The 21,261-nt window shown below is 40.5% G+C and overlaps 1 protein-coding gene across 3 annotated transcripts in view; it reads left to right on the plus strand.

Moving 5' to 3' along the window:
• The window catches only part of FRMD3 (FERM domain containing 3), a 115,182-nt gene that overhangs the window by 83,744 nt on the left and 10,177 nt on the right, over positions 1-21,261 (plus strand). For 2 of the 3 annotated variants that reach the window (XM_069961789.1, XM_069961791.1), the window contains exons 11-13: positions 1,065-1,139; positions 1,812-1,880; positions 6,621-6,760. In XM_069961789.1, coding sequence (XP_069817890.1) covers positions 1,065-1,139; positions 1,812-1,880; positions 6,621-6,760 — 284 coding nt within the window. Of the gene's footprint in view, positions 1-1,064; positions 1,140-1,811; positions 1,881-6,620; positions 6,761-19,561; positions 19,724-21,261 lie in introns of those variants that run through there. The other variant, XM_069961792.1, reaches the window with a different exon arrangement.

Below are 21,261 nucleotides of genomic sequence, written 5' to 3' on the forward strand. Positions count from 1 at the left end.
TAAAAAGTTATAAATTTCCTCATGGTTTGTATTTCCTCGGGAATACTATTATGTCCATGGTCTTGTGACATACATCACATGACCTGGAAACATTTGTATACTCTGGAAGGTAACAGTAAAGGTTCCTATTAAATATATACCCTTTCTACTAATAAAAATTGTGGCCAGATAAAATGGAACTGCAGATGTATCTTTCCATCCAGAGGTCAGCTGTCCCATACACATGCAAACCATTGTTAAGAGTTATTCTATTGTTTAAGAATTAATTTTACAGCCTCCAAATCTTACAGGGAAACTAACTGCAGGTTTGTACATATGAACATGGTGGCATGGGGCAGTAGGGCTAATCACACTGATGAAATCATCACTTTCTTTAGCTACATCTGTTGGACTATTTGGAAGATTACTTAATTTATTTGAAGCAATGTGAAAATTAGCTGGATTGGTAAACTGGAGTCCGCCTGCCCAAGTAACTATGCCTTCTAATACATATTCATGTGACTCCACTGCTTTGATGTAGGTGGATCCCATTCTCTGTGCTGTCAATGTTACTGAACCTGTGCGGAATCTGAGAATGGCCGTTATGTCATAGAAGAGGAGTCACAAAAATATTTATTACAAGGTGTAGCTCCAGCACTATATATCTAAAGAACGTTTTTTTTACAGATATGACTTAACAATTGGTAACAATTTAATCAGCATCATTAGTTCTATTGCCCCATATCAGCAGGTTTATGTGCGAACCTGCTGTTCATTTTATTTTATTTATTTTTAAAATATTATTGTTGTAGGGACCTAAAGAGGATTTGCTCCTAAAACCTACACAGGTTACAGTAATACTGATACTTCTCTTTGGTGTAGGAGCTCTTTCTGTGAAACATATAATGACAAACCATGTATTAGTTAATTATGGGTTAGACCATCCGCCAGGGTTTGACTAAGTAATAATATTTTATTTACATATGGAAGCACTGACATATGAATACAATGCAACACAGTGATATACATGTTCACCTGCATCCACTTAAACACACATTCTATTCAAATATATTATTCTTTTTCAGGTATGCAAAATCAAGTCAAGTAAAAACGGTGACCAGTAGCAATATATTTTTTAAAGGCAGCAGGTATCGGTATTGGTAAGTACTTTAATTTCTTCCTATTTATTATGCAGTCACTTCCAAAAAGTATAATTAGTGCAGATTTTAATCTGGCTACTTGATGGCAATAAATCAATTCTTACTATTCCATAGTGGTGTTTAATACGCCAAAGAAAAAAAATACTGGTAGGATGGATAGGCATGAGCTAGGACTTGGTTCGTTTCAGTGTTCAGGGATTATTTATTAATTGTCATTATTGCAGCATTGAAAATGTAATCCTCCACACAATGGGGGAGATTTACCAAACTGGTGTAAAGTAGAGTTCTCTTAGTTGCCCCTAGCAACCAATCAGATTACACTTTCCATTCCTCACAGAATCTTTGAAAAATGAAAGTCAGAATCTGATTGGTTGCTAGGGGCAACTAAGACAATTCTACTTTACACCAGTTTGATAAATCTCCTCCAATGTATTCATATAAATTCTAGAAATCAGAGAAAGTTGAAGTACTCTGGTGCATTATATAAAACATAATAAACATTGTTATTCTAACCTCCCCCTGCAAAACCCACCCGGGAGTATGTCATTGTTTCTCATGCCTTGAGATTTCTAATAACGATACTTTTTATTGTATTGCCAAAGCTAGAATTATTGGATTGCATATATAGGTATTAAAATGCATTTACAGTCTTTTATTTATGCTTAAATCCAGTGGGAAAGTTGCAAAAGAAGTTGCAGAGGCAAGCTCAAAGATCCAGAGGGACCCACCAGAGGTTCACAGGTAACATATAGTAATGATAGCCTTATGTCTCTCGTAGGCAACCTGTAAAATCTACTGTTGTAGTAGCTCACTGATCTCAGGTCCAGTGTGAGAAGTGAAGTAGGCTTCAGTCTGCAGTCAGTCCAGAGATCATCATGGTTAGGCCATGTTCACATGATGTTCAAAGAAATGAAGAAAAGCTCGACACTCATGAATCTTCAATGCAAGTATAATTTTTTTCCACACAACCAGTATACATTAATACATCTGTGTAATACATCTCACATTGTGACATCATTTTTAGGGTAGAATGTCGCAAAGTGATGACATCATCAGAAAAAAAAAATGTTTTTTTTCCCTAGTGATGTCATCACTTTGTGACATTGTACCCTGTAAATGATGTCACAGTGTAAAATGTATTACACAGTTCACAAAGGCTACGGACTTCCCATCTGTTGTATTTATGTATACTGATATAAAATTCCACTTGCATTAAAGATTCATGAGTGTTAGGCTTTTCCTCATTTCTGAGTATCTCGGAATCGCCCATAGCCATGTGCATCACATCTACAAGTGGAAGTGCCAATCTTTTGGACTTTTCCACATGATGTTTAAAGGAGAACTTCGGTAAAAATTTTTGCTTATTAAGTGCTTTTTTCCCCTGAACTTACTACTGCATCAAGGCTTCACTTCCTGGATAAAATGGTCATGTCACGACCCAACTCCCAGAGCTGTGCGGGCTGTGGCTGCTGGAGAGGATGATGGCAGGGGGGACACTGAGGGACACAGGGCACTGGAGGGACACTGAGCATCTACCCTGCCATGATCCTCTCCAGCAGCCACAGCCCGCACAGCTCTGGGAGTCGGGTCATGACATCACCATTTTATCCTGGAAGTGAAGCCGTGATGCAGTAGTAAGTGCAGGGAAAAAAAGCACTTTATAAGCATTTCCTGTAATAAGTGTACAGTGGGGAAAAAAAGTATTTAGCCAGTCACCAATAGTGCAAATTCTCCTACTTAAAAAGATGAGAGAGGCGTCTGTAATTTACATCATAGGTAGACCTCAACTATGAGAGACAAAATGAGAAAACCAATCCCGAAAATCACATTGTCTGATTTTGTAAGAATTTATTTGCAAATTTATTTGCAAATTATGGTGGAAAATAAGTATTTGGTCACCTACAAACAATCAAGATTTCTGGCTCTCACAGACCTGTAACTTCTTCTTTAGGAGTCTCCTCTTTCCTCCACTCATTACCTGTAGTAATGGCACCTGTTTAAACTTGTTATCAGTATAAAAAGACACCTGTGCACACCCTCAAACACTCAGACTCCAAACTCTACTATGGTGAAAACCAAGAGCTGTCAAAGGACACCAGAAACAAAATTGTAGCCCTACACCAGGCTGGGAACACTGAATCTGCAATAGGCTTGGAGTGAAGAAATCAACTGTGGGAGCAATAATTAGAAAATGGAAGACATACAAGACCACTGATAATCTCCCTCGATGTGGGGCTCCACGCAAAATCTCACCCCGTGGGGTCAAAATGATCACAAGAACGCTGAGCAAAAATCCCAGAACCATGCGGGGGGACCTAGTGAATGAACTGCAGAGAGCTGGGACCAATGTAACAAAGCCTACCATCAGTAACACACTACACCGCCATGGACTCAGATCCTGCAGTGCCAGACGTGTCCCACTGCTTAAGCTAGTATATGTCCGGGCCTGTCTGAAGTTTGCTAGAGAGCATTTGGATGATCCAGAAGAGTATTGGGAGAATGTCCCATGGTCTGATGAAACCAAAGTGGAACTGTTTGGTAGAAACACAACTTGTCGTGTTTGGAGGAAAAAGAATACTGAGTTGCATCCATCAAACACCATACCTACTGTAAAGCATGGGGGTGGAAACATCATGCTTTGGGGCTGTTTCTCTGCAAAGGGGCCAGGACGACTGATCCGGGTACATGAAAGAATGAATATGAAAATGTATCGTGAGATTTTGAGTGCAAACCTCCTTCCATCAGCAAGGGCATTGAAGATGAAACGTGGCTGGGTCTTTCAACATGACAATGATCCAAAGCACACCGCCAGGGCAACGAAGGAGTGGCTTCGTAAGAAGCATTTCAAGGTCCTGGAGTGGCCTAGCCAGTCTCTAGATGTCAACCCTATAGAAAACCTTTGGAGGGAGTTGAAAGTCCGTGTTGCCAAGCGACAGCCCCAAAACATCACTGCTCTAGAGGAGATCTGCATGGAGGAATGGGCCAACATACCAACAACAGTGTGTGCCAACCTTGTGAAAACTTACAGAAAACGTTTGACCTCTGTCATTGCCAACAAAGGATATATAACAAAGTATTGAGATGAAATTTTGTTACTGACCAAATACTTATTTTCCAACATAATTTGCAAATAAATTCTTACAAAATCAGACAATGTGATTTTCTGGATTTTTTTCATTTTGTCTCCCATAGTTGAGGTCTACATATGGTGTCAATTACAGGCCTCTCTCATGTTTTTAAGTGGTGGAACTTGCACTATTGGTGACTGACTAAATACTTTTTTTCCCCACTGTATATTGGTAATCTGTATAACTTTTTGGCGGCGATACAATACTTTAATAAAAATTTTCGCTTGACTTCCCCTTTAAGTCTTTTACTGGAGAAAATCTTCCAGACATACCACTCCTTTACAAGACTGGGACTTATGGCACTGTATAGGCATCATGGGTTTCCATTGTGGAAAAAAATATCTACCTTGGGTGATATGTTTTATTACTATACTCCTTATATGTAAAAAGTATATGCTCATGCATATTGTCCACGTGTAGCTAGATGAATCAGACCTTTATGGATACATCCTGGTTATGTGCTGGCAGTTCACAAACATTACATTAGCAGAGCCTAAAGTGGAGGCTGATGTCCTTCTTTATGTTTCTTTTAGCACTTGTCTCCTTCCCTCATGTAATCCAGCAAATATGCTTTATCTTTACTCTATACAGTATATATTATAAGTTATAGAGTTCATGGCCTAGCAAAGTTAATTCTGATTCCATGTGTGTAAAATTGGACATTGGTATTTCAAAAGAGCTGTAACTACCCATAGTTATCTAACCTATTCCTAATCCATACATTCAGTTACATAAAGTGACATTTCATCCTACAGATAAAGTTAATATGTATGGAAAAAAGTAAAAACCCATAAACTAATTTTTCTGCCAAAGAGCAGCAATAAAAACGGTGTTTCACAATTCTGATTATTATTAAACAACTAGTACTGTAGTCAATGTTCCTAGTCTTTCTATTTGCGACTAAGGGGTTTCATATATGTCTATTTTCCAATATTGTAAGCTGGAAACATGAAAATGTCTCAGTACTAGTCTGCAATGTTCTGAGGCAACTGTCTGACTGCTACTAAATGCAAATAAAGTCACAGACAAAAGACCTCCAAATTACACAAGACCACCAATCACTGCCTGCCCCCATATATAGTGATAACCATAAAACGTCCACATGCAGTGCTAGTCACTGACACTGTTTATTTATGGTGCCAACCACACTTATCCTAGAGTGCAGTTGTATCAGCACCCTTAAAAATCTACTTGTACCTACCAATATACAGTTGACCCACATGCTACCCATACACATTGCAGCGTATTACTCCATGTCTACACATTTATTTTTTCTATGCAAACTACTCACCTCTTCCAACTCACAGTCCATTCTCCTTTCCCCATTTCACATCATGAACAAGTGGCAGCATGACATTAAAGGAGAAGTTAAGCATTAAAGGAGAAGTTAAAGGGGTGCTCCAGCGTGGGGGCACTTTTTTTTGAGGACCAGGGACGAGGTGGCTGAAATAAAAGACGTCCACTCACCTCCCCGGTTCCAGCGGCGGGTCCCGCATCACGGCACTCCGGTCCCCGGCCGCTTCCGGGTGTCTGACCCCGCCCGAGACGCTACGTCTCAGGGCCGCTCAGCCACTCAGGTCTTCAAACGGATCCCGCCTCCTTCATTGAGTGGCTGAGTGGCCCTGAGACGTCATGTCTCGGGCCCGAGTCAGACACTCGGAAGCGGCTGGGAACCGGGCACCGGAGCGCTATGATGCGGGACCCGCCGCTGGAACCGGGGAGGTAAGTGGACGTCTTTTATTTCAGCCACCTCCTCCCCGGTCCCCCCAAAAAAGTGCCCCCCCCCCCCCGCCGGAGCACCCCTTTAAGAATACATGACTTCCTGCAGGGCATACAGCAGCTGATAAGTACTGGATGACTCAAGATTTTTAAATTTAAAGTAAATTACTAATCTATTGAACTTTCCGGCACCAGTTAATTTGAAAGAATTTATTTTGCCAGAGCTTCCACAAAGATATCAAAACTATCCTACAGAGTTAAGCAATAGTCCTGCAGGAAGTGTGTATTCTTTCCAATCTATCTGCTGCCACCTCTGCCTGTGACAGGACTTGTCCAGAGCAGGACAAGTTTTCTTTGGGGATTTGCTACTGTTCCAGCCATTTCCTGTCACCGCCAGAGGTGTCAGCAGAGAGCAACCATATCAGTCTGAAAAGCAAACACCACTTCCTGCATGACATACAGCAGCTAACTACTTGAAGAATTGAGATTAAAAAAATAAATAAATAAATAAGTACAAATTTGTATAACTTTCTGACACCAGTTGATTTGAAATTTTTTTTTTTGCTGGAATACCCCTCTGAATATGTTCTTAGTTTTCCCGCAGTATAATCAGCATTGTATTTTTGCTCTTTAGATCTCTAATACCACACAGTCGCAGCTCCTATTCCTTAAACAAACAGCTTATTATTAACATGGAACCACTTCAGCCACTCATTCCATCTCCAAGTGAGGAGGAAGAAGAAGAAGAAGAAGTAGAGGCTCCGAAAGATGAAAGTAAGTGTATTATTCATGCAAACACATGCAGTTTGCTTATTTCATGCTATAGTTGTTTTATCCCCTTTTATCAAATACAGTGAAGCCTCTCCAAAAGACCTCCTCTTTGAGAAGGCAACCCTCTTAAGGCCCTATTACACGGGCAGATCAGGAGGAGCAAGCGAGTGCCGACCGGTCAGATCAGCGCTCACTTGCTCCTTGTATCCTGCTAGCTGCCAGCGCCATTGCACTCGCTGACATTGAGCGGGTAAGTTCAAGGGGGGGTGGGTGGTTGGCTGCGGGAGGGGCCCATAGCTTGCTGCCGCCGGTTCTATTGCTTGGAGCCATGGCTAGCAGTTCGTCGTTATTCTTGAAGTTTTTTTATAACAAGTTGAAAGACAAGGATCAGTTGACATTGTGCATGTGGGCTGATCGTTGCCTTTTAACATTAGCTATCACACCAAGTGATTATGAGTCGTATTGGCCAATAATTGGCCAAATAAGGCCAATAATTGCTTGGTGTAATAGCTCCGTAATTTAGGCTAGATTTCCTTCAATTGTTTTTTTAGTTCCACTACATATTATGCCAACATTTTCTTTGAGATGAACATCCTTTTTGAGAGGTTGTCTTAAAGAGGTTTCACTGTATTTGTTTTGGTTTGTTTAGTAAAGCTGGCTATACATTAGATATGTGTCCACCGAGCTCCTAATTTTAAAATGACTGGCTGACCATCTAGTACGGTGGTCTTCTGACTCTCCCCAATGGTAGATATCAAGGGATAATGAGGTAGTTGGAAGAAATAGCTGTGGGCGGAATGATTCAGCCACCAGCTATCATACGTATATGGCCACTTTTGGTTTCGTTTGTTGTCTTACAGTTATGGATTCTGTACCAGATATTTAGTGATTTACTGAAAGTGAGCTAACCTGGGAAGCTTACCAGTTACTTGTTCCCTGGGCCACAATAAATAAATTCCTGTACTTGCCTCTGTGTAGTAAAAATAGACCTTACCATATTAATACAGTCATACCTCTGTTCTCAAACTTAATCTGTTCTGGAAGGCTGTTCCAGAACCGAGCAATTTGAGAACTGAGACAAATACATTTAATTGTTTTTTACACTCCATGGGTGAGTTGCAGAGAGCCTGGTCCACAATAAGTAGAATTGCATTCCACATTGCTCCTAACTGCAAGAGTGGTGAATCCTAGCTACAAATAGGGTCTCCCAGTATAGAGCAGAAAACGTCTGTTCCAGAGAGGGCTCTGTCTATAATGCTGCTCAGTTTGCCAGCCAGCTAGGGGTTGAGTTGTGATGCTGGTCACAGAATCACCTCTTAACCCCCTAGGAGGAGCAGGACACCAGAATGAAGGGTGCTTTTCTTTGGAAAGGTTTAACTTACTCTGCCTGGGTCCAGTGTATTCATGTGCATCAGTCTCTATTGATGCTCATGTGACCCTCACTAGAGGCGGCAATGAAGTGACCAGCACTAAAGGCTGCTGTGAATGAATACACAGACTGGACCCAGGCAGAGTAAGTGAAACCTTTCCAAAGGGGGTTAAAAGGTGATTCTGTACACAGCAGCAGTACAGACAGCAGTTTTCTGCTTCTGGCTGGGAAACCCCATTTAAAGGAGTGGGGAATCTCTTTATGAGATTCCCTGCTCTAAAAAGTGGTACCCGATCACATCTGATAGCTATGGACGGAACAACAGTTCAGCCAACAGTTATCTCCCCCAGTTTTGATCAGATACTGAGCAAAGTTCTAGTATCGAACCATATTTTGGGTGAAATTATGGTTCGAAAACTGAATTGTTCGAACACCGAGGTGTTCAAGAACGGAGGTACCACGCTTTGCTGTGCAAAGGCAATATCATTACGGTTTTTGAACAAGGCAAACGAATTACGGCTATAATACATTTTAGTGGGGTCATGCATGCTGTTGTATATCCATAATTCTTCTAACATTACTATACATAGAAGAAATATTTTAGGTGTATGTAAAAAAAAACAAGATTGAGCATATGACAACCCAAACAAAGTTGTGCTACCCAAAATATGGGTTGTGTGCATGAGGCTTAAAGGTGACCATACACCTTCAATAACTATAAGTAACCGCTATTTCTCTGTTCTCCCCATACACATGAACGTTTGGCACAGCTGAATGTTCCTATGTTCTCTATAGGTAAGGGTAAGCCACAGCCAGACTGCTCTGGCGGCTGCTTATCTTTTTGAGAACAAAGTAGTCGAGCAACGAAATTCCATCACGCCCAAACCCTATCTCCACTGACATTTTATACTGATGGACTGAAAGTATCAAGTGTATTGGGACCTTTGGACTAAGACATGATTAAGACTTTTTGCAGCTAGACTTTTTTTCTCATTGTGCATTTTTGTGAACTGTGGAGTTACATTTTTGCTCACTTTAGCCTTACCCCATTTTGGTAATGCTGTTTATACAACAGCAACAAAAAAAAATAAATCATAAAAATCTGTACAACTTATCTAATATCCCTACTTGCATAGTGCATGACTTTGGATAAATTCACATGTGGTGGAGTGGTTAAAGAAATGTTATTGGGGCTTAACTTAAAATATATTGGGACTTCTCTGCAACATATCTGCCGCATATGAATGCAAACCTTTTTCTGTGTTTTTCATCTTACCTCAGTATAGTGCAGTATAGTCAATTAGTCCTTTAAAGTGTAGCAACATGGCACTGCAGAATAGAGCCTGCATGTAAAATTGTGCAGGTACCTGTTCATTTTAGCTTTAGGAACCTTTTTTTATTGTGTGAAACATTGTACTTTTTGGCTATAGTTATTATAGGAACCATTTTAGGGGTATGATGGGGTGGTGGGTAGATAGGAAATAAATAGCATTTGCACTATTACTTATTGGAATCTATATTAACATTGTTCTCTGTTTAGTATGAAACAATGTGTTAACATTTGCTTACAGGTCATACAAAATATGTTAATACTAGAGATGAGCAAACTTGCCAAAAGTTTGGCCTTGCATAAACCCAAGCAGTCGGCCTGGAGAAGGTGGAAGATGCAGCCCGAGGATTGCCTGGACAACATGGATACAACAGCTGTCTCCAGGCGGCGGGATTTAAATGCCGATCATTCAGGTTTGTGTGAACCTGAATTTTCGGCAAGTTTGCTCATCTCTAGTTAATACCAAATTTATTGTTTTACCTTTTTGCACAATAAACCTTTTTTTTTTTTGCGTTGCAGCTTCTCCAAGACCATACAGTTTTTATTTTTGTCAAAGAATCAACTACTGATTAAGGGCTTGTTTTTTGCAGGATGACAGTTAGTTTTTATTGGTATAGTTCTGAGGTACACAACACTCTATTTTTTTTTTCTACATCACTTGACGGGTTCAGTGATTGGGTTGTGGCTTAAGTAAATAACCTAGTTGGGCTCTGAGAAATGAGTAGGTAGACATGCACTCATCTTGTCAATTTCATGGAAAAAATAACCTCTATAATGTGTGACAGGCACAAACTATGCTATCTGGTAGCTTCTGAATCCACACAGTGTGGACAGCAGGAGTGTCACAGAGCTTCCTCCTCTGTCCGCATACTGCCTGGATATACCCCTTCTGGCCCTCCCCTCAGTTCTGCACACAGGCAAAGGTGAGAGATACAAGTACATACAGCTCTCACTTTAACTGCTTTCAAGCACGAACTAGAAGCAGCTCCTTCCACAGTCACACAGCGCCCAAGCTCAGATTGCACTTTTCCAGAAAATATATAATTTATTTAAAGAGAATGTACAACCTCATGGCCAGTAATAAGATTTATATACCACCCCGTCGGCGCTGCCGCAGTCAATCAGATGGTGTGGAGCTTTTTGTAATCTGCTGCCTGGTTCCTGTTATATTTGCCTGTAATCCGATATGCAAATGAGTAAAAAAAAAAAAAAAAGCCTATATATATATATGTGTACATATATATATATATATATATATATATATATATATATATATATACAGTAGGACATCATAACATTATTGCAGATCCCCTATGCTGAAGTGAATCACATAAATGCATCCACTTTCTTAGGTAAAGTAGTGTTTTATTCAGGTCAGTGTTTTAATGCTATTTTCATTAGCTGGTGGTTTTTATGACCCACATTAAATCCAGATTCATTATACTTTCAAATACAAACAATTCTTATGCCTTTGGTCTTCTCTAACACATCAGGCTTTACCTAGTATATCTTACTTTTTGTTTTCTTTGTCAAAGAAAAGAATATCACAAAATGGAATACTTTATAGCGCATGCAGTGCTTGTTAATGTTAAGAAGAGTTAAGTGTATTACATGGTGAATTATGACCTTCTAAGTAATTAAATAATCCAGAAATAGCTATAATCTTAGGATTTAATGCACCGCATGCATACATACAATCTATGAAATCCTTTAGTTAAAGAGGTACTTCAAAGAAAAAAAAACGGGTGTAAAATCGAAAGGTTTCCAAAAGTTTTACAGATTTGTAAATGACTTCTATTTAACTCAAGCCTTCTAGTACTTTTCAGCAGCTGTCTTCTCTGCAGGAAGTGGGGTATTATATCCAGTCTGACAGTTTTTTCTGCTGCCTCCTCTCTGTTGTCAGGAAATAGCAGGAGAGGTTTTGCTACTGCTCTGGACAGTAGTTCCTGTCACGGACAGAGGTGGCAGCAAAGAGCACTGTGGATATAATTCCCCACTTTGTGCTGGACATATGGCAGTAGATAAGTACTGGAAAGCTTGAGTTCTTTTTAAATTGTAGCAATTTAAAAATCTCTATAACTCTCTACAATCAGTCGATGTACATTGCATATGGAGTGAGAGAAGTGTTGTATCACTTGCAGTAGGGGCATACACTCAGTGTCACCTCCAGAGCTGCAGTTTCTATACTGCTATTATATAATGTCTTATACTCCAATAACCTCCAGAGCAGCAGACCCTATCCTCCTGTTACATAATGCCTTATACTCCAATCACATTTAGAGCTGCAGACTGTATCCTCCTGTTACATATTGTATTACACTCCAGTCACTTCCAGTGCTGCCGACCCTATTCTGCTGTTGTATAAGGTCTTATGCCCCAATCACCTAGAGAGCTGCAGACCCTATCCTCCTGCTACATAATGTCTTATACTCCAATCACCTAGAGAGCTGCAGACCCTATCCTCCTGCTACATAATGCCTTATACTCCAATCACATTCAGATCTGCAGACTCTATTCTGCTGTTCAATCTAACATAAACGACAAAAATACACAAATTAAGGGCAACAGACCTGTATCACCTATAACACCCTTAATGCAGTGAACAAAAGCCAACACTAATAGCAATCATAAAATATTAACATTTATTAATGATAAATATGCCCGTATGCCCAGTAAAAAGAAGTGCACTTTTTTTGTAATATTCTCCCCTGCTGCAGGCTGATATGTATAACTACCTTTGACGATCGGTTTCCAGCGGTGCAGCTTCATTCCGGTGGTACAGTGCCGATCGGGTCCTGCTGATGGTCACATGACCTGTTCTTATTAGCTGTGGGCCTGCTGGCGGCCAGTGGTCAGACTCTTTAAAGTGACACTGTCACCCCCTATTTGCATTTTGGCTGCTCTCCACAGGTGTAAAGGGTAAATGTTACAGCTTTCATTACTTATTTTATATTATACCTCATGGTGCTTGTTCTGGTAAAAAGTCGTTTTTATCACCTGTGGATTGGTATATGTGGGTGGGGCCTCGCGGCCTATGTGCCACATCGCACCGCCCCTAGTGCTACTTAGCCCCGCACCCATCCGTGACGTCATCACAGCATAGGCCTAGAGTTTTAGGCTGGCCCTTATAATGGCTGCTGAGGGGGTGGGGCCTATGCAGCGGAAAAGTCACAGATGGGGCGGGGCTACATAGCGCTAGGGGCGGAGCGATGTGGCACATAGGCCGCGAGGCCCCGCCCACATATACCAATCCACAGGTGATAAAAACAACTTTTTACCAGAACAAGCACCACGAGGTATAATATAAAATAAGTAATGAAAGCTGTAACACTTACCCTTTACACATGTGGAGAGCAGCCAAAATGCAAATAGGGGGTGACAGTGTCACTTTAATGTATCTCTAGGAGAGCGCTCTCATAGAGATGCATTGGAGACCCTAACTTCTGGTCTTTAAAATCAATGGGTAAAAAAGAGGGTCAGAAAAGCCGTGATGTCACCGCCAGCGGGACCTTAACCACTCCGTACCACTGAAATGAAGCAGCTCCGCTAGAAACTGATCGTAGACGGTAAGTGTACATATCAGCCTGCAGCAGGGGAGGAGCGAGGAGGTAAAAAAAAAAGGGCACCACTTCTTCAATATAAAAAACATACCTAAATGTAGGCTAAGGCTATGTTCACACTAAGTAAAAAAAAGCGAAAGGCTTCCGCTTTTTCTTTTTAAGGGTGGGTTCCCACATACTAGAATCGCAGCGAATTTCGCACTGCGAGTTCAGCAGCAAGATCCACTGTGATTCACGGCACTGTCAGTTTGAATAGGTTTACATTCTGCTGTGAGTATGTAAAGCGCCATCCCTCTAAACCCGCCGCGGCCCGGTGAATACTTTATCTGACCGCGCTCCAGCCAGCTGTGGCTCCTGGCTCCCTGGCTGTGGCAGGACAGCATAGTGATCGGCTGAGTGGGATGTCAGGGAGTCGGGAGCCACAGAAGCAGGCCGGAGCGCAGATGGGTAAAGTATTCATTAAGGGGGACATTGTTTACATACAGTGGGATGAAAATTCTGCTGCAAGTGTGTAAACCTACAGTTCCGGAAATCACAGCAAATCTCACTTCAGAGCTCACAGCATGAAATCCGCTGCGATTCTGGTACGTGTGAACCCACCCTTAAATGATGCCTATTATTACAGCATTTTAATTGACATTAATGGAATGCATTAAAGTCAATGGAATGAAGGCCGCCCAATGCACACATTGTATTCAATGACAGACGTTATTTGTGCGGATCTCAAAAAAATGTTCATAACAATTATTCATGGACGCCTTTTGCAAATAATGGATGTTATTTTTTAGTTGTTACACACTATTATTCATTTTTTACTGTCTTTACTGTTAATGGCTGGTGAAACATGCTAAACCACAGACGTTATTTGATACTCAAAACAATGGCTGTTGTTTAAAGTATCAAACAACGGCCAGAAAAAAAAGTACTATGAACAATAAACCCCACTATACTAATACTACATATATTTAGACTAAAGTAAAGGGCCAGCAGAAAAATACTACATAAGACAATAAGTTATTATATGAAAAGAAGATACAATTTATAGAAACAAATGAAGCGCAGGGAACAAGAGGACCAAATGTAAAATGCCCAAATAATTACCATAAGCCTTGCTCTAAAGCTAATATATATATAGAAACCCCTATATAGTCTAAAGCCCAAGGATATAAAACAAAGCATCAAAGGGAACGCTCCCAGAGGAAGCCTAGCAAAATGCCTTGTAGGGTGAGGTGGAGGGGCGCTTTGATGCTTCACTTTTACATCCTTCGGAATGTATACTGTATACAGTAGGTGTTTCTTTATATGTTAGGGTTATGGCAGAACTTAATTATTTAGACATATTACATTTGGTCCTGTTGTTTTCTGCACTCTGTTTCTCTGAATTGTATCTTGCTTTCATTATCAGACTTAAATCAAGAAACGGGTTAAACAGCGTGAGCCACCGTTCGTTTTGTGAGCAGGCCGGTGTTAGTGAAGATCAGTACTGGCCGGATGATCTTCATTTCTGTTGAATTTGGATGTGGGCGCACCCGTGTGAGCCCGCATCCCCATTCAACATTGCACACAAGGGAGAATGCAGATGGAGCCGCACTCTCCATTGTGTGATCTGACATGTCTGTGTGGCCACTATTCAATGAATAGCCACCGCACAAAACACATGTCAGTTTTTCGGGCAGCCGGTTGGAATCCCAGCCGCAGCGTATACTATGTGTGGATTCCATTTATTCAAATACAACATATGTTTAGCATAAATCACGGCCGTTGTTGCAAATTGCAACAACGGGCGTGATTTATGCTAAACATACGTTGTTTGAACATGGCCTAAAGCTGCATGCCCAGCCCTACTTTCCTGTGCCTGGTAGCATGCTGTGTATACTAATCCAATAATACAATATTGTGGACTTGTCTGTCTGAGATGATACTTTGTATACTTTGCTTTCTGTGATACTTATTTCCTATTGCTTATATAGCACAGATAACATTATGCATTGTTCATTTTATAGGAAAATAAGTAATTGGTTAGTATTGTATCAGTGTGCTGTACATAATATTACACCTACCTTGGAGCCTGTTTTATGTATGGGATGGATTACTACCCATGGGAGAGAGTTGTCAAACCTAGCGCGGGAAAAAATTAGAGCAGGTGCTTATAGCAGCCAAAAGGTAGAACCTGACTGGTGCTTTGGGCCGCTGCTCCACCTTTCCTTTGGACAGGTTTTGATAAATCCTTCTCTATGTGCTTAGACGTGTGCTGTTTATACGCATGCAGTGTGGAGTAGTGTGAGCCTGTGTTCCTGGTGGTGGTGGTGCCCAAAGCTTGTGTGCTTATGTAGTGGTGTAACATTATTGCTCACTATCTGAATCCATCCCGCATAAACTGTGGTGTAGCACAATGGCTTTCTGCATGGCTAAGTACTAGTGTTTGGAATTGTATAGAAGTGGGGTTGGTATCTTGTTTTATGCTCTGTTCTGCATTGCTGTCCTGTATAAGAAGAGACAGGGTAACTATCTGAAAGATTACAACTATAACATACACCATGAGGTAGTGGAATACCAGATGTCCCTTAGGCTGAACACATTACATGCCCAGTACAGAACAATGCAGTGTATAACTGGTCACAACAGAAACACCTTTTGAAAGGTTCTCTTTCAGTTACTGTACTGTATGAAAATAGAAATTTGCTGGAAGTCGTATATTAGATGTGTATGAAGTAGTGTACTAGACAATCCAAAGGAACGCAGAATACTGCGCCTGACCTTTCAACTTTTTTTCCGAGCCTCCCAGGCAAGCCCGCACGTGAGCAAAGGACCTTCATCCCAGGCTAGAAAATATTTGAGTGAGTTTAGGTTTTATTCTTTGTATTATTATCTACATTAACTATGGCTTGAAGTTACTACTGCTGTACACCTGCTGTAAAACAAGCTCTTTGTTTTATTACCACTATCTGGACTTTATCCCTCTTCTCTACCTATTCAGCTACTAGACCTTTCTGCCTCCTGCTTGCACAATCCCCCTCTTGACTTTATCTGGCCTTGTGTGTGTGCAATGCTCTCAACCTGCATCGTGGCCCTTTCAGCAATATAGGTTTTCATCTATTATGTATGTACTTATTTCTATAATAACGTTATATACTTGTTGCTGTACACTTGTAGTCCACCTCAACCAGAACAGAATGACATGTTTTCTAGTTTTCTGGGTTATGTAAAAGAACAGTCCTCCTTTAAATAAATGGTAAAGCTAGCCTTACTCGAGAGATATTGAAGAGACCGACTGTTGGTGCCTGTATGTGACATGAACAAGCGTGACAGAACGAAAACACATAGGTGTAGAAAACTTGATCTGACATGTTAGATTCTTTTACACATTGCTTACTGTAGCTGAAAAAGCATTTATGTCACACAACTGACCTGCATCCCATCAGTTAAGCCCAAATCAGGATCACATCTGAAATGCCTGATGTACGGCCATTTTAAGTCACAAATACTATTTCCTATGCTTGGCATTTACTGTGTTAATAAAGCAGGACATCAGGGTATTAAAGGGTAAGGGTTATCCTTTTGGGTTGAGGGCAACCCATTTTCCATTTGCCCTATAAGGACATGTTAAAGGGGTTTTCCAGGCATTTTACTTTAATGACATATCTTAAAGGGGCATTCCACTCAAACATAACTTTTTATATGTTTCTGCCCATGGTAAGTCAAACCATTCATTCTTTGCATACTTGTTATTATCTATTCAGTCTCCTTCTTCTCTGCTGCTTTCTGCTTTTTCTCTCTTCTTCCCCCTCCCTTTCGAGACAGCTGATGTAACCAAGTCCCTAACTGCAACTTTTTAATGCAGGGAGGATTAATCACAGCAGTTTAATCTCAGATTAACCCTCCCAGAATTACAAAGAAGCTTCAAAGTTGCAGATAAAGCCTGCCAGGATTTTTTTTTTTACATCAGCTGCCTCAGAAGGGAGGAGGGGGAGACAGTGAGAAAAGATCACACACAGTTTGTTGTGTATTCAGCAGAAAGCAGCAGCTAAGAACTGGGATAGATAGATAGATAACAAATATGGAATGAATTGTTAGTCACACACCATGGGCAGCGCCATATGAAAAGTTATGTTTGAGTGGACATCAGTGACTGATCCACAGGGTGCCCCAACACCCAGCACACACAAAACAGATGGAGCTGCAAGCCGTGGCCTGTTCATTGTTTTTTGGCCATGCTGGTTAACTGCAGCTCAGCACCCATTCACTTCAATAGTTACAGTAACTACACAGTGAATGTTGCATGGCTTCCGGCCCCATCTGTTGTGTGGGTAAGGTAAGTCGCAACCTGAACAGCTGATCAGGGGGCCTACTGGGTGTTGGCGCCCTGTGGACCAGTCGTTGATGGCTTGACCTTAGGACAGACCATCAATGTATAATGTCAAGAAAACTCTTTACAACTGTTAAAATAAGTTAGAGGCTGCTTTGAAGGTAATCTCCTGGGGTCTCCCACCGTCCATCAGCATGTAAGGTTATTTGTATGCTGGTCTTGATAAATGCCTCAAAAAATGCCCCCCCCCCATAGTGACTTTAATATTATTCGTCTTGATAAATACCCCTACATAGACTTTAATATGGCGTTCTGGTGCACCATTTTTATTAGACAAAGCGATTTTTTTCATTTTCTTTAATAAACAACTGCCAATGAGCGCTTTTGTGAACAACCTGAATTAATTTGTTATAATGCACAGAACGATAGTTGTTAGTTAATATTTAGAGATGAGCGAACCTCAAGCATGCTCGAGTTCATCCGAACCCGAGCGTTCGGTATTTGATTAGCTGGGGCTGCTGAAGTTGGATAAAGCTCTAAGGTTGTCTGGAAAACATGGATACAGCCAATGACTATATTCATGTTTTCCACATAGCCTTAGGGCTTTATCCAACTTCAGCAGCAACCGCTAATCAAATGCTGAACATTCAAGGTTCGGATGAACTCGAGCATGCTTAAGGTTCGTTCATCTTTACTACAATTGCAATAACAATTGTTTGTACACTCTAGTACTCTAGTATAGAAATGAGCGAACTGCTCGGACTTTTAGTCCGAAAGCAGTTCGCTCTCTCATCATGCCTTTGATCCCTGCCGCATACTTGCGTTCCCGGGAATATACAGCTAGGATCAAAGGCATGATGAGAGAGCGCCGATGCCGTCGGACCAAAAGTCCAACGGTCCGCTCATCTCTACTCTAGTAGCTTTGTAATTGACTTCTATTAAAATATATCAAGTCTTCTAGTACTTATTAGCTGCTGTATGCCCTGCAGGAAGTGGACATTTCTTTCCAGTCTAATGGTGCGTTTACACAGAAAGATTATCTGACAGATTATCTGCCAAAGATTTGAAACCAAATCCAGGAGTGGACTTGAAAAGAGGAGAAATCTCAGGCTTTCCTTTTGACCTGATCTTTGTTTATACTCTGTTACTGGCTTTGGCTTCAAATCTTTGGCAGATAATCTGTCAAATAATCTTTCTGTGTAAACGCACCATTACACAGTGCTATCTGCTGCCACATTTGTCTGTGACTGTCCAGAACAGTATCCAATCCCCATAGAAAACTTCTCCTTCTCTCCAGACTGGAAAGAATAAACCACTACCTGCTGTGCTTTAGATTTTTTCAATAGAAGTAAATTGCAAATCTGTATAACTTTCTGACACCTGTTGATTAAAAAAAAATCTCTGGAGTACTCCTTTAAGGTAAAACTATCAGCAAGTTAGACAAATGTAATTGCGCCGGTGACGCTGAGGAAGAAGGTATGTGTATTACCTCCCTCCTCTACGCCGGTCCTACTCTGTTAGTTAGAGTAATCTTCACTCTGGTGCACCGTTAGGAGCACTGCTGTGTCATCCTGCTGCTCCTTCTAATGATAATTAATAGAACGGGCGGGCTGGATGATGCAGCAGTGCTGTTAGCAGTGTACCGGAGTGAAGATTACTCTGACTTACAGCACGGGACCATTGCCGAGGAGGAAGGTAACACACATACCTTCCTCCTCAGTGTCCCGGGCTCTATAAGGGGCTATGAGTAAGTTAGATTTGTCTAGCCTGCTGATAGTTCCTCTTTAATGGCCATTTTAGATAGTAAAATAGAAAAGTTAAAAAAAGAAAAAAAAATTATATATATATATATATATATATATATATATATATATATATATATATACTATATACACCAAAAATGTTTATCATGGACTATGTGTTCACTGTATCTATACAGTAATACCAATCTTAAAGTAAGTGAAAAGCAGATCCCAATGTTTATGTAGCCAGTGTTACCCAAAGATGGAGCTTCACATTAAACTACATTAATTGATTAGATTACCTGTAACCATATAGTGAGGATAAAGGATAAAGTGTTGAGTTCCACAGCGTGTATTATTAGAGTGGCGGTTCACTTTATCCTCCCATGTAAATCCCTTGGCTTTGTTTATGTGACCTTCCTATTCTCTTGCTCTGCGCTATAAACATTTCTGCCTCAGGCACATCAATGCTATTCTTCCCTAGTACTGATACACATCAGTGCATAGAACAGCAAGCAAAGTATCAGCCATGATGGTGAAGTGCTTAGTTAAAATCAAAACCACTAAAAGTATTTATTTGCGCATGGTGAACCATTCCAACAAAGAGATTTTCATTCGCTTGCTGAAGTTTGGATCTAGGATCAAAGCCACAAGTGCTGGTAAAACTTGCTTTTCTTCTATAATCTACCAAATAGAGACAGCTCAGATGCTGTGGGACGGGGGAGAGGAAGGGATAGGTGGGCACTTTTGGTATCTTACACCACAGCCATATTAATATGTTGATGCAGAGTAGGATTACTTGTGTATACGTGTAACCTTACATTAATCAGTTTTTATGTCAGGTATTCTTTAAGACTGCCTTTACTTTTTTTTGCTTTGTATTTATAATTATATCTTTGCAATTATATTTGTTTTTATAAACTTTTTTAACACATTTTTACGCCATGTTCACTTACTGTACTTTTTCGTAAAACAACAGCTGTAGTTTACGAACCGTGCTTAATTAAACAGCAGTGAATGGGACAATGGCCGTAGTGTATACACACTGTATACACTACGGCCTTTGTTCACTGCGACCACAGAAAATAATTGACATGTCTGTTTTGTACTGCCGCTTTTTAGTGAACAGCGGCCATAGAAAACAGTCTCACAGTGTAAAATACAGCTCCCGGTCGTACTTTACACTGTGATAAGTGGTCAATTGGATTGCTGGGAACACCCAAGACAGTGGCCCTTGTTTGACACGGCCGTTGTGGTTACATAGTGTGAACATAGCTTTAGCATACATTTACTTTGCGCTTTGTCTTCTCTGTGTCCTATGGAGACATGTATGAGAAAACGCTATCCTTAAGCGTATTCTGTGATTTGAAAAAATTGTAAAATGTGAGACAAGTGTAGGCAAGATGTAACAGGTAGAGTGAGTGCTTATAACGGGAACTCACTTAATTCACTGACTGTAAAGCTATTTTACATGAGCATAATACAGTCCTATATCTGTGTAGCTGCGGCTACAATATATTTGGTTATGATAGATGTGCAGAAATAGGCCATGTTATGTGCGTGCCACTATCCTTAGACAGGTGGAAATGTGCCAAATGTAAGAGGTGTGTGTTTTAATTTCGGACAAATCACACCAACTACATATTTGCTTCGTAAAATAACAAATGCCAGTCCTAGTAATGTTGGCCATCAAGTATCTTAGTATTCTGGATAGAATGGGGCAGGTTTTACTTATCCTATCTAATACTTAGCATAAAAATAGACCAGGCAGTCTATAACTGGGCCAGATTGATCTCAGTGGCTCCTGCTGTTTGATATACTTGGTGGTTGGCTTACTTTATGGCAGGATTTTACACCAAGTTTTAGTGCATGTTGAGCCATTCTTCTTCTAACATTGGCAATAGTGAATGTGCCCCAATATTGCAAAGTGAATTACGTGACAAATGGATGTCTATATGCTATAACTAAGATCAATATGAAAGCACATTATATTTTATGACGTAATAATAATTATTATTATTATTCATATAGTGCCAACAGATTCCGCAGCAATAGATGTGCTCTAGATAGAACGTAGCAATTACTCCCAGAAGTGCTAATAATCGGTCACAATTTCTTGATTCATAAAGACAGATTAACTATTATCTCTGGGTGTGTTAAACTTCCATGGAGAATCGGATTATGTAATTACACAGAG

This window comes from Dendropsophus ebraccatus, chromosome 3, assembly GCF_027789765.1.
Source record: "Dendropsophus ebraccatus isolate aDenEbr1 chromosome 3, aDenEbr1.pat, whole genome shotgun sequence".
NCBI classification, from domain to species: domain Eukaryota; kingdom Metazoa; phylum Chordata; class Amphibia; order Anura; family Hylidae; genus Dendropsophus; species Dendropsophus ebraccatus.